Source organism: Ciconia boyciana, chromosome 2 (assembly GCF_034638445.1).
Source record: "Ciconia boyciana chromosome 2, ASM3463844v1, whole genome shotgun sequence".
Taxonomy (NCBI): Eukaryota; Metazoa; Chordata; class Aves; order Ciconiiformes; family Ciconiidae; genus Ciconia; species Ciconia boyciana.
The window spans coordinates 114,407,551-114,426,036 of NC_132935.1; the positions used below are offsets into that span (position 1 = coordinate 114,407,551).

The following is an 18,486-nucleotide window of genomic DNA, read 5'->3' on the forward strand; positions in this document are numbered from 1 at the left end:
TTCCATTAGACATCTGGTAAGTTGAAGTCCCCCATGAAAACAAGGGCTAGTGATTATGAGACTTCTCCCAGCTGCTTATAGAATATTTCATCTGTCTCCTCATCCTGGTTGGGTGGTCTATAACAGACTCCCACCATGATATCTGCCTTGTTGGCCTTTACCCTGATTCTTACCCATAAACACTTGACCCTTTCATCACCATTATCAAGCTCTAGACAGTCAAAACACTCGCTAACATACAGGGCTACCCCACCACCTCTCCTTCCTTGCCTACCCCTTCTGAAGAGTTCATAGCTATCTATTGCAGCACTCCAGTTGTGTGAGTCATCCCACCATGTTTCCGTGATGGCAGCTATATCATAGTTTTCCAGTTTTGCACAATGGCTTCCAGCTCTTCCTGTTTGGCCATGCTGTGTGCATTGGTGTAGATGCACTTCAGCTGGGCTATTGATCCCGCCACCTTTTTTGGGGGAGAAGTCCTAATTCCTATGTGAACAGTCTCAGGTGCTTCTGTGGTTTCTAATGCATTAATAACCCTCGAGTTTTTGCTGTTGTGTGGATCTCCATCCCTTGCATGGATCTTCATTCCCTGCCTCCACTGAGATGGCAGACCGAAGGACCTTGCTAGCACACGGTCCCTCAAACATTGGCATGCTGCCCCCAGGCTTATCTCTAGTGAGCCTGGTTTTATCCTTTTCCCCCTTTAAATCTAGTTTAAAGCTCTTTCAGTGAGCCCTGCTAACTCCTGCACAAAGATCCTTTTCCCCCTTTGAGACAGGTGTACCCTGTCTGTCGCCAGCAGGCTTGGTGTTGTGTAGACCGACCCATGAACCCCCAAAATTCTGTTGGAGTTCTGAATAGTCTTCTCCTCGTGGAAAAAAATGTAACTGCTATAAAAGCAGAACTTAAGCAGTGTTGTGGGAGTAGTAGTCTGCTGTTTTATTTACTTTCTCAACGTTATATTTTCTCTTTGTTTTTAGACTAGGCTCTTTTTCTTCCAGAGTTCAGGACCAAAAGTGAATCAGCTAGTTGTAATTGTCTAACCGCAGGTCAAAATGTCCTCAGTTAAGTTTAAGTATTTTTAAGGAATTAATAACTAAAATGGATTTAGTGTACTGCTGATGGAATACTTGTTACTGAACTGAGGAAAAGATGAGAGTGGGGAAGGCAGTCAGTATTGTCTGAATGTGAGACTTGGGGGTGCAAGTTTTTTGTGGCTGAAGAAGAGAGGAAGGAAGCATCTGTTCTGAGCTTTTGATGTGGGGTCTTGTGGAACTATGCCAAGCCTTTAGAGCCTGGTGAACTTGGTTTAGGAGTATTTGTATGTTCTCCTGACTTGTGGACAAGTTTTATTGGTTTTGATTTTGATCTGCATTGATATGATGACCTATATCTAGAGGAAATAATTACTGGCAACCGACTTCGGTTGTTGGTTGTCATCATGGGAGGCACCTCTTTGGGGTTTTTTTAATTAATAATTTTTTGTTGTTTGCTAACAACCAAATGACTACTTGCTTAAAATACTGATTCCAAAATAACGCTGATGTAACTATTGCATTCCTCTTTGAGATAATGGACCTGTCTCAAGAGCAGGTGATCTCAAGGCCTAGCTTTGTTGACCTGATATAGTAATTAGGTTTTAGTTTAGTTTAGTTTGCATTTGGTTTTAGTTTGCATTTGGATAAATGTAATTGGTCCCAGTTTTAAAATTTCACACTTCTTCTGGCATGATATGCGTATACACAAGTCCAAGATGCAGAAGCTGAAAGCTTGAAGTATTCTTCAAAACCAGAATGGGACTTTTTAAGAAGTGTGAACATCAGTCTAAAATGATGGAATAGTAACAATGGTCAGTGTCACCACCATGATAATTGCCATACTGAACCCTTTGCTGACAGGTTTTCATGGATTTGCAAAAAAACTAATTGCTAACTTAACCTAGAAGACAGAGCATAATCAACATTGAATCGTGTAAATATTCTGTCTTTTTAGGGTATTCTTCTGCAGCAAATTGAATTCCACATGTGCTATTCTATTCTGTAGTCTCCTTTGGTTATTTTTTTTGTAGATAAAATTATTGTGGGCAGTTATATGGGATATCTCCGAATCTTTAATCCACATCCTGTGAAACCTGGTGATGGAGTACAACCTGAAGACTTGCTCTTGGAAGTGCAGTTACGAGAACCAATATTGCAGGTGGAAGTGGGAAAATTTGTTTCGTAAGTCAACAACAGGCTATGTTGCTGTTTATTTAAGGCTTAGATGTGATTTTCTTTCTTTGTTTTGGGGGATGAGTTTTCAGTTTCCAGATGGACAACTATTAAGCACATCCGTGAATGCTTAGTATGCATTTGATCTGCTTTTTGAATCATCTTGAGATGAGAGAATTTTTACTTAATGAGTTTGTGGAGGAAAATCTTCCAGATACTTGTACAATTTTTTAAAAGTATGTAGAACAGGAAAAAACTTATATTGAAAGGTTTTTTTAAGTGTTAAGAAAACGTGAGTAACTTGTTATGATCTAAGATGTAATATTGGCCAGTTGTTTTGGGTTTGATAGAGGACTGAAGATATGTAATTCCAATGATTTTAGTGGAAATAAGTGGCCAGGTAGAGGAGAGATACTATGACTCTAAGGAGAAGGCCTTAAATTTAATTGGCTGTAAGAGAATCTACTTAGGAGAACTTTATTTTAAAAATGAGAGAAAAAAACCAAATGTGTACGAGGATCATCACTCCAAACAATTATTATTCAGCAACTGCATGCACTACTTTTAAGTTCACTTTTGTACCGGCTGCATGGAACCTAAATTAATTAAACTATAAGGCAGAAGTCATAAACTTAGAATCCTATGTTCACTTTCTTCTTCCCCCAAACCTAAGTAGTATTTCCTGCAGAGGAAGTTCGTGTGCTGTAACTATAGAAAATGTTTTAGATAATTTCACAGGGTAAGACATTAGAATTCCTGCACAAGATCACTCCATGAGTACTTGAATAAAAGAAGAACAGTTTCCAACTGATGTAGGCCTTTCAGCTTGTGGCCTTTGGTCTCAGAGCACAAGTCTTTCCTGTGGTTAGTACAGGTTTTTCTCTCATTTTTAAAATAAAGTTTATGCTGCTGTATGAGAAGTTAATTTAAAAATTAAAATGAATCCATTAAGAACATATATTTAATTGGCTGTAAGAGAATCTACTTAGGAGAACTTTATTTTAAAAAATAGTTCTTAAAGGATTCATTTTAATTTTGAAATTAACTTCTAATACTGCAGCATGAATTTAGGAAGATTAGTACTTCTGAGTTTTTATGCTAACATCTAACACGCAAACCTTTTGATTTGGCCCACACCTGAAAGTAATTTCAACATATTACTTTAATTTTATCCTGTATGCATTTTACTTGGAATCTATCTGAAAACAGTGCTTCTTTTAACCTTCTTTACAGTGGTACTGAAGGACTTCATCTGGCTGTGTTGCATTGCCGAAAACTCTGTGTATATGCTGTTTCAGGTTAGTTTACAGATGCAAGCTTTCTAGTGATTTTAAGTGTATTCTAAAGTTTGGATTAGGTTAAATGCTAAACTTGGTATATACAGTGTTTGCTCATCATCCCTGAAGAGCTGCAGTCATGTTCTCTCACTCCAGCTCATGTATGAAGATGAAACATAAGTAATTAGGTCTAGATATTTCCCAATGGTTAACAGAGATTTGCTGATCTGCTCAGTGCTTGAGATGCTGTGATGTGTGTGATGGTCTGTGGTTGGTAGTGCTTGTGAACAACTAGTTCTCATTACAGTTCTAGGAATGGGTATTATTGTTCAGCACGCGAACGGACAAATGGCTGTTTAATGACAACTTACTTAGCTCTTTAAAAATGAAACAATTATAATTATTTCTGAACTCAAAAATCCAGATAATTTCTTAGAAATCCAGAACATTGGTAATGTAGCCCAAGAGAAGATAGGAGGTTAATACTGGTAAGAAGGTGGAACTACTATGTTTTTTCTTAAATCCTCTTTCTTCTACTGCCTTTGTCTGGAAATTCTAAGTGCTGTGTTCTCTCTGTATGTAAAGAGGCAAGTAGCAAAATACCTCTTCTGTGCACAGAATTCTCTCTAATATATGCCTAAAGCAAAGCACAGATTTAAGAGATCTATTGATTGTACCCCCATCTTCAAAATTCAATAGACAACTATACATTGTTTGTTTTCTCTGTGCAGGGACAGCTGTGGCTCCTTTCATTATAAGAGCATGGTTTTCTTGTAGAGCAGCTTGCTTCCTATTCACAGCCTTGTAGGCAGATAGGTTACAAATACATGCTCTCTTTGCAGATTCTGTTTGCCTTCTAGTTATCTTACCTGGAAATACCTGTAAAATTGTTTGTTGAGGGGTGATGCTCTGAGATGTACTGCAGTTGTCATACTTTCCCTTCTCTGTAATACTGCTTATGTCTTAGGATTGTAGCCTACTAGTACAATTTTTATTAAAACAATTTATTTTAAAATTTGCATTAACAGCATACAACAATAAGTCAGTCTAGATTTTTTTTTTCTAGTTATAGTTTGCTGTTTGGTCTGCATGGCTTAAGCATTTAAGTAATAATAAAAGTGAAGTTTTACAATCCTTTAATGGACTTTTCAGACTAATTTGTAGGCATTCATGCTGTAATGATAATTTCACTCATCTGATCAGGTACTTTCGAACAAGCTCCTTTGAGAAATAACTATCATTATTTCTTTATGCTTCTATGGCAAATTACACTTTCATAAAGTGGGATTTTTACTTGCTTTATATGTGTTGCTATATCTGTTATTCATAATAAAATAACTATGCTGCTTCTCCTCAACAAATGAAAGCATCCTTCAGGGCTGACTAAAGTATGGCCTGGATATTGTATTACAGTCAGTATACACAGACTGACTACTTTCTAACTTGTTTTTCCTCTGGTGTTGCTACTTAGCTAGTTACTTATCCAGCCTGGGCTTTTTCCCTCATGTCTATTCCAATCCTTTCCCTAACATGGGCCTGCTTTAGGGGTAATTGCTTAAAAGCTATATTGGATTTTAGTTGGAGAAATTGCCTAAAAGGTTAGCATAAGCATAACATAAGCATATAGCATAAGCATAACAAATCTTTCATAGCATGTTGTTTAAGATGATGTTGGAATAATCTTTGTATGCTTAAAGCTGTGGTAGGATTTAGCTTAGATATCATTCACTCAAAGTACCTTTTTCCCTGCTGATGTGACTATTCTCAAAGGTTTGGTTGTTTTTTTTACTTGCTAATATTAGTCCTTAAGTGTTACTCTACATGATGAAGAACTTTGTTTTCTTAATGGGGTGAAGGAAAGACTTTTGATTATCAGAAGGGAAGCTTTCACTTCAATTTCTTTAGAAAGACTTTTTGAATTTCTGCTAGTTCCCTGAAGGAGTCAGGAAATTACAGTTCATGCAGACATTTTCAGAGAATGTGATGTATATCATACAGTAATAAAAATAATTTTATGTTTATCTATTATCTTTGCATTGTTGATCACTGCATTGACTTTCAGACAGAGTGAAGGCAAGTGATAAATGTTCCCTAAGCATAGCTTTGTCAAGTTATAGCTAGTGACTAGCTACAGCTTAATTTGAGACAAAGACTATTAAAGCTGAGGCTGGCTGTTGGATATAGTATATTCATTGAATAACTAGAGAATCATAAGAATTCCCCTTTGAGCAGGCTTTTTTCTGATCTTAGAGGTGTGGCTAACGAAGAAAAATGCATTTAAGTAATAAAAATCTCAGCCCCTTGCTAAGTCTTTATACCATATTTAGTATAATGGGACCTTATTTCTGGTTCTGGCCTTTAGAAATTTTGTAGCTTGGTGATTTTTTTTTTTTTTTTTAAAGAAAGCAGCAGTGTGAGCCATAGTATCTCAGGCACTAGGAGTAAGTTATAGTTTTTCAGGTTGTTTACTGGTACTCCTTTACTTCTTCCACATTGCATGGATCAAAGATATAAATATATACCCTTTGTTTTTTGTAGGAACTTTGGGAAATGTGGAACATGGGAACCAGTATCAGATTAAACTGATGTACGAGCACAATCTTCAGAGAACTGCTTGTAATATGACTTATGGTCCATTTGGTGGTGTAAAAGGTAAGGTCCTTATTGGATATTCTTTATTATTGGTTGTTTAACTGTGAACAGTTGAGGATTAACTTAAATTTTGAAAGGCAACATGATGCTGCTGTCTAGAGGAAACCATCTTTCTATAAATGATGGCACCTTTTATGTGATGCATATAGAAAATAACTGAAGTTAAAATGAGGCAGAGAATATAAAATGTAGAATAGTTGTTTCTTCACCTCTTGAACAGGATATGAATTTACAAGGTTAATACTGATTTTTAAAAAACATTACAAAAAACCCTGGCTCTTCCTTTGTAAAATACTTTAACATTTAAAATAATTGTTTTCTTCTTTGCTTTAATTCTGCTTTGCTTTTCTGCAACTTGCTGATCCTGGACAAGAAAAAAGTTAACATCATAATTCTCTGAACCTAAAGTATCAAGTGTCTTTAAAGATATGTAATGCAGACTTTTAAAAAAAATATTTAAACTTTGATTGGAAAAACATAATAGTGGAAAATAATATTTATGGTGTGTTTGTAATTTTGAATGAGTTTAATAGATATCAGTCTTTTTTGAACTTGTGACACGATTATGAATGTTTTTGTGTTCCAATCTGGAAGCATTTAGGTTTGCTCTACATGACAGCTCTTTCTCCTCAGAAGTAAAGTTTGCTCAACAGTATTGGGTGGTGGTAGTCATCTACACAACTAGTGTCCCTAAACTGTTGGCAGAGTGATACCACTTTACCAAGGCAGAAAGTCTTCTGAGTCAACATGGCAAATGTGCAGACAATCCCTCAGTTCTGTGTCTGTAATAATCTTCTAGTAATAATTCTACAATGCCTTACCCTGAACTCAAGCTTGTCCCTGGGCTCAAATTCAGCTGACCAAAATTCATACTGATTGAAGAGATTTTCAGCTACTAATTTTGCACAACCACCTTGGGAAAAATGGTCACCTCATATGGGTGAGAAGGTATCTATGCTATGAGTATCTTGAGGGGTGAGTGTACAGGGCATGGGCATATTCCTGTTAACAGCAGAAAGACAATACGGAGTTTCCTAAATCTGAGAAGAGAGGCAATAGTGTGCTTCCCGACCTACTGTAGTGGAATTGCAGTAACAGATGTATTGAAGGGATTGTAAGCTAAGAGTTGTGAGTGTCTGGAATGGTTCAGGGATAAAACAAATACCCATGTACCACCATGCAGTTCTGCAGAATAAACTCTGGATTTTTGTCATGTATGTTTGTTTACCATGGACATCTGAGTAGAGGTCTGACCACCAGCTCAATCTTGATGCCAGACCTGTCTATCTCATATACCTTATTATGAGCTGTGGAGGATGCAAGCGATGTAACGAAGAAAATGTCTTTGCAAGCCAGGGAGACAGAAGGTAACGTTTACCTCAGAACCTACTCAGCCAGCCAAATGCTTTTCAAACACCTGGAATGGTCAAAATGAGGGCAAATTCTGACAAAGCAGCAAGAACAGCAGAGGGAACTCTGGTAGGTTCTGCAAACTTTTCTTGCTTTCTAGTAGCACTTCTGCCTCAGCATGTCAAGCTGCTTTCCTTTTCCTTTCTTCATCCCATGTTCCAGTTCCACATTCATCATGTGGAAAAAGAATAACCTCAAGTCTTGTTTTGAGATGGCAAAAATGTTAATAAACACGGAAGGCAGAGATTTGTGTTATGTAATAAATACTACATATTCATACCATAAGCTGAAGAAGCTTTCCGTTTAAGACCTAAATCTAGGAAAATTATAGTGAAAATTTATGTGGCTTTCCTGGACTGTCTGATTAGATTTCTTGTAAATTATGTGCTTTTAATCTTGCCTCTAGCCTTTTGCAGTGAATCTATTTCAGTTTTTTAAAGTATCATCTTTAATACCCTGTTCTCTCCTTGAGGCTTATGAATGACAGTGTTGTGGTTTTATTTCCATCTTGCAAGACCAGCCAGAGTGAACCACAAAGGAGGTCTATCAAGTGTTGTTAATTTTAGTAAACAGAGGCCTGTCTTGGTCTGGCCTGCCATACTCTGTGTGTATCTTTGGCAGAAGTTCTGGGCTGCAATTGAGAGCCACCCAGTCTGTAAATAAATAAGGTTGTTGGTTTTTTTTTTTCTTTTTCTCTCACTATCTGCCTTCCACAGGCTTCTCTGGAATTCTTGCCAGGCATCTGCTAACAGTCTCTTGCCTTCAGCAGAGGTTAATTCATGATGGTGGCAGTGCTGTAAGCACGCAGCAGTGAGTTTGCTTTGCTAACAGTCTGACCTCTACACCACACTCTAGAATTGGACTAACAAAACATAGGGAGGGTTTCTGTATTTATTGCCTTCTGTTATTGCTGTGACTAATATATGTCTTATTGCTATACTCAAGCATCCTTGAAACAATGTGAAGGTGAAAGGGGCACTTCAGAGGTCATGTTTTACAGAGCTACTGAAGCAGACATAGGAGAATGGCAGTTGAACAGAAGGTGGAAAGCATGTGTACAGGGAAAGCATGCTGTGAGAGTGCTGGGGAGGAGGGTGAATGTAAGTCCCCCAGGAGCACAATCTTTCATCTGAGGAAGCAAAGAATGCTGCAGGAGTTGACAGAGAGCACTTGATCTATGAAGTTTCTCAGTCTTGCTCAGATTTCTCTTGCTGAAGATTATGCTTTTTTCTTTTCCTATTAATCCCATACCTGCAGTAGTAAAGAAACTCATTCTACCCAGCCATACTAGTTAACACTGGCAAAAGAAAAATAGGGTTGAGTTTGTGTACACTAGTTTGTACTGGTGTCCTCTAACATGTTCTTGAGGGTTTTCTATCCTTTCTTGGGATGAACAGTTATTTGGGTTTTAGTTATGCTCTGTTTCTTTTTTGTTGGACTGCTTCCAAACAGTTGCCTGTCAATTTAATGGATACTGCTGAAAATGATCAGTTCGCTCCTGCTTGCTCTTACCTCAGATAAAATACTTGCCTCTTGGCATTCAGATTTCTCCTGTAATCATTCATAATGTGATTTCTACCCGTGTGTGGATGCAGTCTGTGCTGTCTAGTGGGCCACTACAGCTGTGGCCTTAACTGAGATGCCAAGTGCTCTGTTAGTCTCTTGATGCTGTAAGATACATAGTCAGGTTTGAAAATTGGGATATAAAGCCAGCATGTAGTTTCCATTTCCCATCCTGCATCTCCTTTGGTCTCTGGGGTGGCCTCTGCTTATTCCTTTGGAAAAAGTTTCGATTTCCTTTGAAAAAGGAAGGCTGAACAGTGAAGAAGGTGGCTGACGCTTGCCTCTTCCTGACTGCTGCCTCCTGCTTTATAGAGTACTCTGTGGGGAAAGAGCTCAAGCATGCTCTCTTGTCCTCAAGAACCTTCCACTGTGTGGGATGGGGTAGGTAGGGTTGCAAGAGATGCATAAAACAGGCTGGAACAGAAGTCTGAGGCTGGGTGACTGCTGCTAAAATTGGGGAACAGTTCCATAAGTAGGCATCAAGATATGCCTAAAAATATGGAAGGAAACTCTGTTTCAATCCAGCAGTTCTTTAACTTTCTGAGTTGCTGAAAATCCTGCAGTTCCCTTTAGATGCTTACAGGGGCTGAACAGACAGAGATTTGTTCAGACCAAACTTTCAGTTTTCATAGTATTAAAGTTTGGTTTAGGTTGTATTGGAGTAAAATCTGGTTATCTAATTTACAAAGCAGCTTAGTGTCTTTAGGATGCCTCTCTTTAAGGAGAAACTGCCTGAAATTTTTCTCTTGAGTATTGTTTGACATACAGTCCTATCAGAGCTTTTCAGAAATTAAGCAGAATAGCTGTTAGAAACAAATGCTGTACTACTGTTTTATGGTTTGGTTATGAAGCTCCACTAAGCTTCCTTCAGCTGTTTGTAGTTAAATGTGTGCTTACATAAACCTCTCCCTGTGCCTACTCTCTGCAGCTTCATTAGGGAGGAGGATTTCTCACAGCTTCTATTACTGTGGTAGCTGGGGAACAATGTCTCTGCAGTTGTTTGACATGTTCAAATACAGAAACAAACACCACTAGCTGTGTATCACATTCTCAGTCAGCTTCCTCCAGTGTAAGTTTTTGCTCCCCTGTCCCTGCTACTTTGTGGCAGTCTTAGACCCTTGTAATGTTACAATTTGGTCTGTTAAATTGCAAATCTGTGTAGCTGAAATGTAATGGAGATGTAAAACATACCAAGTACAACTGTCATTTCTCAACTGGTGATTTTTGATCTCTTGTATTAAGAAAAAAGGTATTAAAGATTTCTCTGAGGAGAGAATTGTGAGGTAAACAAACCTATTTTGTAGGCTAGCAGCTTCATTCTTGCCAGTGTCTTCAGATTAATGATTTGATGCTATAAGCAACTTTCACATGTGGAAGAATTGACATAGATGTTCTCGTAACAGGAACAGGTGAAGACAATCAACAAACCCATTTATTTAGTCTCATCATAGAAGGTCGAAATCTAAATTAAAGAAATGATTAAAGCTATGGAATAAAAAAGCCAAAGACTGAGAAGTTGTCCAGTGACTTGCATAGGTTAACCGTGTGCATTTGTCTTTAAAACAGCAGAGTGTGAATTGTGGTTGTCACCGCTAGATGGTCCTCTCATTACAGTTATTGTAGGCTGCATCTCTAAAGCTGCATTTATACTTGAACTGATTCTACAGGTGTATTTACTGCAAGACTTAATGAGATATAGAAAACACAAAAGCACTTTCTGAAAACCTGTAGAGCTAAAAGTGTTTTATTGATTAAAACAAAATGTATTCTGTTGGTCGTAGAACCTTAGCAAAAAGGCAAAGTGAATTTGACTCTTACTTTCAGCAAAACTGTTAACAGGCCAGGGATGTGGGAAATAACAAGGAAATCTCTTCTATGTTTAGCTAGAATCCTACACAAAGCTAATGGAAATGTTTAAAAAAAGTAAATGGAAAAAACCTACAAAGATGAAAATATAAATCAAGCACAGTGTAGGCAGAGTTAGTTGTGACTTACAACTTTAAAAATCTGTAGCAAAGGGAAGGATTATAATACAGAACTTTGCATTTCTTTGCTGCTTTAACTTTATCTTTGTTCCTTGCTGTCTCTGAACACTGGTGCTAAAATGAAAACATGAAACTATCAAGAAGTGACATAGGACAATCAGCTAATAATTTTATATTTAAAAAATTCTGTATTGTTAGCCCAGACTTTCAAAAATTGAACTTAATTTTCAAGTCATTGCCTTTGTTATGTAGAATGCATATATCTGCTTTTCATATTTCTGAACTCTTCCTCATGATCTTAGAGCTGTAAGTTGAGTTTGTCCTTCAGTGCTCCGATACTAGCATATGGGTCTTTTTAGAAAGGATGATTCACGATAAAACCATGAGTTAGTAATGCTGAACACTGGTTTTCAACCAAGTGAACTCTTAACCTAACCATAAAATGTCACAGCCCTTAAGTAATGAACAGATTGTACAATCTTCATGTTTTACTTCAAATATAAAATTTAAAGAACTTGAGGTGACTTTACTGTAAGCTCTTTTCATTTAATTTTTAAAGAAAATGAAGGTGAAAAAGCATACACTTTTATGATTTGTATTGCACCCTTACCTGTGATGAGGACTTAACTCTACCAAAATTTTACTTTGTATAACCTATTTCATCACCATTTTTACAATTTTGTGTGTAAGTCAGGTTATACTATTACGGCATCACGCAATCATGCCACCAGAGATTGCTGTATTAACAATTGAACTTTCGTTATATGAAGTGAAGTTTGCTGATAGCTTACAGCATCTTGGGAAGTATTTTCTGTTTTCACACCTGTACTATGTCATTCTGGGTCTTTATAAGATACTTGAGTCAAGTGCCAAGTTATTGGGTAAGATTATGTTGAAGAACCTGATCAGTTTGTAATAGCAAGAGTCTAGTTTGCATAACACTGGTTTATATTTTTGTTTGGGAGAGAAGTGAGAAAGTCATTGAGCATCTTAGGCTTGTTTAGAATCTTTGGTCACCCAAAAGCAAAGCTCTCTCCTTATTACTCTGTCTATCAAAGATCTGAGTTGAGTTTCCCTAATGTGAGCAAGGATTTACTTATGCTTCTGTGGTTGCTGCGTGGTGCAGAGGCAGCTGCGCTGGTTTTACAACAGTGTGTGTACTAGACGCAGCATGAGATGTGCTGATTTAGAACTCTAGTTTGTATACTGGATAGCATCTCTCAAATGTCTTCTGTGAAGTATCAAGATTTTTAAGGACAAGTAAATAAAATAGTTTACAATGTTGTACTGGGCTGGTAAACCCTAAATGAGGGAACTTCATTGGTCTGATTGAAAGTCACTGCTGATAGAAAGCTCCTTATAAATGAGTTGCATATTTTGAGATTGTTAAAAGAACGGAATGGAGTGAAGCAACTGAATTGAATATAGTGTCTTAGTTAAGAATTCCTTTTCTTTCTGATTCTGTTTTATGCAGCAGTGTACCTCCAGTTCAGTTCTTAAGGCATAAATCTGCTATTAATCTAGAAATAGTCAAGTCTTAAGCAATATTCTACATACTGTTTAACCTTAAACATTGTTTTAACTTCAATTATTGAAAAACAGAAGTTTTTTTTCTATGTTAAGTATGTAGTGATTAGGTTTTGAGCCAGTATTGTTAAATTTTGTGATTGACATTATTTGATCATAGTTTTGTTCCATTCTTAATTTTTTTTGTTTACAGTTCCACCAAAATCATGTAGTTTGTGTTCTCTTTGGTAGAGTTTGTATCTCTTAGGTCTAGTTCTTTTAATTAAAATAATACTGAATTGGATCTGTTCTGGCTGTGCAGAAATTTTGGTTAATCAATTTACCAAACATTGTGCTGGCTTCAATTATATGAAATAATAGTAGTGAACCATCCTCATGTGGTAATATTAAAACTCCTTACAGATGGGTAATCACTCAGAGATAGTTGAGATAATTATCAATTGCTTACTTAGGAATTGCATTAATTTGCATATTGGTACAGTAGAAGATTTTCAGGCAATTGGCATTAGGCAAAATTAGTTTTTGACTTAGGGCAAATAAATTAATATCATTTCATAATTAATTTTTATAGCCTGTTTCTAATGTGATGTTTAGATAATTAGTGCTGCAGGTATCTTAATTTTGTACCTGCAGCATATAGAAATAAACTCTGTCCTGTGCCTTGACTTTGTCTTGTTCACATTGAGGGTATTTAGACATGATGTGTTGTCCTGCCCTTAGAGATACCTAAGAAAGAGACGTTAGCTTGGAAAATCACTCTTATACCTACATTACCAGTTTCTGTTGAATGGATTACAACTTGGCTAGTTTATAGCTGTTAGCCGAAGTCCTTCTGCATCTTGAGAAAGAGTCAATACACTACTTGTGCCTGACTGTTCTTAAGAAGAGAGATTTACTGGTGTGGAGCCTGCTTATAAGAAATGATGGTATTATGCTCTTATGTGAAACAGTGCCCTTACTACTGCTTTGAAAAAGTGTACAGATCGGGCCACAATTTCATTCTTTGCCTTGTTTGCCTTGAGTCAGATGTGACTTCTGTTTGAGGAAAGTGTATGCAATAAATTTCTGCTGAAATGATACAAGGAATGGAGAAGTGCTTTAAAGTAAAAACAAAAACGCTATTGCTTGAAGCTTAGGTAGCTTTACAGATTATCAAATAAATTTCCCATGGTCAATTGTGCATTATACTGAATGTTGGGCAGGATAGTACCTCGTATATGAACAAACAACAGTGTATAAGGAATGAATACTAAAATTCATTTAGTATTCTAAATTCAAAATTTAGAATTATAAATTCAAAATTCAGTCCTCAAAACTCTTTGAGGACTGGTGTATGAAGTGCAGGTTTCCTGAGCTACTGGCTGAAGTGCTTAGGAAGTGTGTGAATGATCACATGCTGTAATAGGAGGATGACCTTTCCCAGGTGAGGGTTGAGTTCTGTGGTTGTTCTCCAGGGTGTAAGTGGTATGTTAAGATGAGTGTATGAACATTCTCAATACTTCCAGTTTTCCTTTTCAATTTATGTTATTAAGATTTTGCATTCTACTGAAGAACTAAAGAAACAGCGTATTGATAGCTTACCAGTGGGACACACAAGCTATTGGGTTACTCTTGAATGGAATACTAATTTTGTTTAGTGACAGAGAGAAAGCATAGTTTAATAACCTTGCTTTTGTAGTTGCTGAGTTATTTTTGAATGGTGTTCACTTACAGATAATGGCTTTTTATTTCACTGCAAAAGCAATATTACCATTTTGTGCAGTTCTGCAAAATATACTTGCATTATCTAATAGTTAAATAATCAGTGAATTCATTCTGTTTCTATATAACCTCTTCAAATGAGTTGATAAATGATTTAGAATTGGATCCTCCTAATAATGCACAGGTTTTTGAATTTATTTTTTGATCTGAAACCTTAATGCCTTAAGTTGGCTTCCAGAATAGTTCAGATTTATTTGAAGTTGTTCAATGGATACTGTACCAATAAAAGGAAATAATAAAACAATAGCAAAGGGAAGGAAAAAAGAAAATACAGCTTTGACGTGAAAAGGTTACAAGCAAAAAAGTGTGAAAATACCTTGAACCTATCTTTTTCTCAGCAAATGTCCTTGAATTCATTTTACTTTTATTATAGGACTGGCCTAGAGGCAAAGTATGTTTGACTGTTACAACAAAGAAGGTGCTATACAGAGGAATTTTTTTAATAATGAAATACAACATATGTGTAAACCATGCAACCTTGTAACAGGAAACTTTATAAGAAGGGTAGACTGTGCTTAACTTTTCCACAATTCTGCAAGAGTGAATTTTATTAGGTGTTAGTCAGAAAAAAATTATCAGCTGAGTTTTATGCTTTAAGGTTAAATGATTCTTATGACTATGTTTAAATACAGCAGCAGTATAAATTTGGACTTTGATTTATTGGCTAGTTCTATTAAGGAGCAGAATGGTTAACTGTTACCTTCCTGTTAAATTGCTTCTGGATAAAGACAGATTATTTGAAAGGCTTCGTCTTCGTGATTTTTTTCATGGAATAGATCTGATGATGACTACTTCTAAATGGTTTCTCACCTACCCTTGGAAACCTGTTAGTGTTTTTTTTCTTTTTTTAAATAATGGAGTTAGAACATCTTCTCTAAATTGAACATGCGAATGGAAAAATAATCAAGGAGAATGTTCTCTTGAATCTCTTACCATCCGTTTCCTTTTACCTTCCTCACCTCTTAACAGTAATGAGTAAGATCATAGCCTAACTGAATTAAAAAATCCCATTGCCTTCAGTATGCCAGAACTTTGCTTCAGTTATAAATTGCTACATACATCACTTAATCTGCATTTCGTTTAAACAAAGTGCTATAATTAAAATGAAGTAAAACCAATTGTAGAAATACATAACTTTGGGAGCAGTTGTGTATATAAGTGAAAGACTTGTTTTTCAAAACTTTGATAGATTTTATATGAGGCTTTTTCTAATTTCTTTTGTTGAGATATGGTACCCAAATGTGTGCAGTCATTGTGCACTGGTAGTATAAAATGTTTTGTATCTTGCATATGGGCTTATGGCTTCTGCAGTACTCCTGCCAAGAATCAGCGAGTGCCAAGCAGAACAATAATTACCTCATATGTTTTTAATAGCGCATATATATTAATAATGACCCAATCTTGCATTTGTCTTTTTGGTGACATATTGTTGACTCATATTTAATTCATCATCCTACTCTAATCCCCAGATTCTTCTTCTTAGTGCTATTGCCTGCCATTCTCTGGTTTCCTGTGAGACAATTGTCTGAGATCATATCAGATGTTTTATTTAAGTTTAGAGATGCTGTCTCTAAAGTTTAGAAATGCAGTATATATTATTACCCTGTCTAATAAATAGTTTGGCATGATGAATTTTCTGTTACTTCAAACCTATGTACAGCTTTATTATTTACATATGTACTTTCTCATTAAATGTTTCAGCATTTCATGTGGGTGCATTTATCTATCAGATTTGTTTGCTGACCCATATTTTTGTCATCCAAAAGAATGCAGTTTTAGTTTCTAACTGTTTAGTCTCTTTCATCTTCTCAAAGGGTCTTTCAGAAATGTGTGTGTGTAGCTTTTGTTTATTTTTCTAGTGTTCATCTGTGACTATTCCATTACAACAAAGTCTCTAACCTGTAGAAATTTATTTGGAAGGTCACCAAACCCTTGTTAGTTGCTTTTCTTAGATGGGTGAAATGTATCTTGTACAGGCTATGATGCTTTCTACTAATTGTACTTTGGGTTATTAGGTTTGGTGCAAATCACTCGTATTAGAAATCACTCTACTACATCACTCCAGAGAGATTTTCTTGGAGATTTTGGATAGTGATGAGTAGGTCTGAGTGTATCCTCCAAGCACAGAAAATAATGCAAAGACAATGAATACAGTTTGCCTGTATCAAAAGTGAGAGTGAACAGACTAGCATGAGGAGATAAAAATCAGTGAAAATTTGACAAGGTAACTTTACTTCAGATTCATGAGGAGAATTCTAATTTCGTCATATCCTGTTGGTGCTGATCATGGTCACAACTTGTCCTAGTCCTTGTTGATAGGTTTATCATTGGGAAACTTGGACAGCTGTGCATATGCAGATGAATAAGATTTTTAAAAGTGTCACCAAATAACTAGAAATTCAAGAAGCTGGAAAAAACGTAAATTTGTGGTAGACTTCATTTTATGTATTTGTTTTGTGTAGGACTGCCATGTTTTCCCCTGAGTGGTAATGCAAGCTTTGGTCAATGAGACTTGAGCTTACATTAATCATAGTTCTTGCTAAGTAGCAGAGCCTCTGTCTACTTGGAACTTTAAGGGCTGGTGCTGTACAATTCTGTCATTTCAAGTGGCAAAGTTTTAAAGTTTTAGGGGAAACTGGAGAATTCTAAGGGGTTTAAAAAAGCAATCCAGCACAAAACAAGTTTAGCAGACCAAAAAGAAAATTTTGAGTTATTGGATTCAAAATTCATTTTTTACACAAAATTAATCTGTAACGTCACCATGCATTGCTGTGGTTGTCTGCTCTGTTGCCCCTTGTATAAGGTCAAATCAGATGAGAGTGTTCATAACTTAAAGAAATAACGCTGCAGCCTTGCTAGATTTTTCCATTTCTTTAACATGACTGAGTCTGATTATGAGCATGGTTTAATAAAGATAGCATGAATAACCCCCCAAAATTTGTTTGGTGACTGTAGTGAATAAAAAGAACAAGGAAGGATTACAGCAGAAATAAAATGTATGCAGCTGCTCTTTAGTATGATGATTGATTGGAATGAAAATGTGTGTCATCTTGCTTACCTGCAGAAGTATGAAAATAATATTTTGCAAGGTTAGTGGCAAAGTAATAAGATCATTTGAGTATTCGCAGTGTGCTTCCAACAGTTTTAACATACAAGATAACAAATTGTTCCTGCTTGCTAAATCTATGGTATCTTTGCTGAGATTGCCAAAAAGGAAACCAATAGGGATGGTGATTTTTTTGGTAGAGATGTAATTCACTGACTCATTTGACCACAAAGTAAGAGTTAGTCCTTTCTGTATGTTGGTTACTAGCCTAGGATATATATAGACAAATGTTCTGAATGTGAAAAGTGGCTGTATTTTATTGGTGATTTTGAGGATATTTAGTCAAGCTGTTTATTTCTAATTTTAATGGGATATTTGAAACTTCTTGAAGAGGTATAGGTGTTCCACGTAAGAGTCTGTAAAGTAAACTCCCAGTTTTGCATTGTAAGCTTCAGACTGTTAGACTTTGTTATAAACTATTTTTAATGAGTTCTTTGGATGTGACTTCAGTTATGCTGGAGAGCATTCTTCAGAAAATATTTTCAACAATTCTCTATCTCAAAAAATTAATAAAGAATCAAAGTGCTTTGGAAAGTGCTTAGGAATCATGAAGCTTCTTACTCTAAGGAGACTAGAAATGGAGAAGTAGGAGAAAAGATGGGGAATTTCACTGGGTTTTAACAGTGGGATTTTGTTATTCTGTTTGATTATAAGTTTGCAGGTCTGTCTTAAATGGAATTTTAAATATGGTAGATTTATTGTATGATGGTGACTTAAGATCCTACTGATAACTTTTGAAAGTATCTAAAATATTGCAAAATGGGGACTATATTCAACTTTAATTGAGCTCAGTGAAAGGTCTGCTATTGATTTGTGATTCATTAAAAACATCTAGGTGCCTTAACTATTCAGTCAAAGGCTATTGATTTGGAAGGGCAACTGCTGACAGTACTTGTCTTTATTTAATTTTTATTTGTAGGAGACTTGCTAGTTCAGTAAGATGTTCTATAATATTTATATAATGTATGACAGGGGTATAACTTCAGATGAGGGCA

At 36.1% G+C, this 18,486-nt stretch overlaps 1 protein-coding gene across 7 annotated transcripts in view; it reads left to right on the forward strand.

The window, feature by feature from the left end:
• BBS9 (Bardet-Biedl syndrome 9) overlaps positions 1 to 18,486 on the forward strand; it is a 309,847-nt gene that overhangs the window by 4,585 nt on the left and 286,776 nt on the right. For 5 of the 7 annotated variants that reach the window (XM_072853644.1, XM_072853643.1, XM_072853647.1 and 2 more), the window contains 3 exons: positions 2,069 to 2,219; positions 3,444 to 3,508; positions 6,026 to 6,139. In XM_072853644.1, coding sequence (XP_072709745.1) covers positions 2,069 to 2,219; positions 3,444 to 3,508; positions 6,026 to 6,139 — 330 coding nt within the window. Of the gene's footprint in view, positions 1 to 2,043; positions 2,220 to 3,443; positions 3,509 to 6,025; positions 6,140 to 18,486 lie in introns of all 7 variants that reach the window. The other 2 variants (XM_072853649.1, XM_072853650.1) reach the window with 2 other exon arrangements.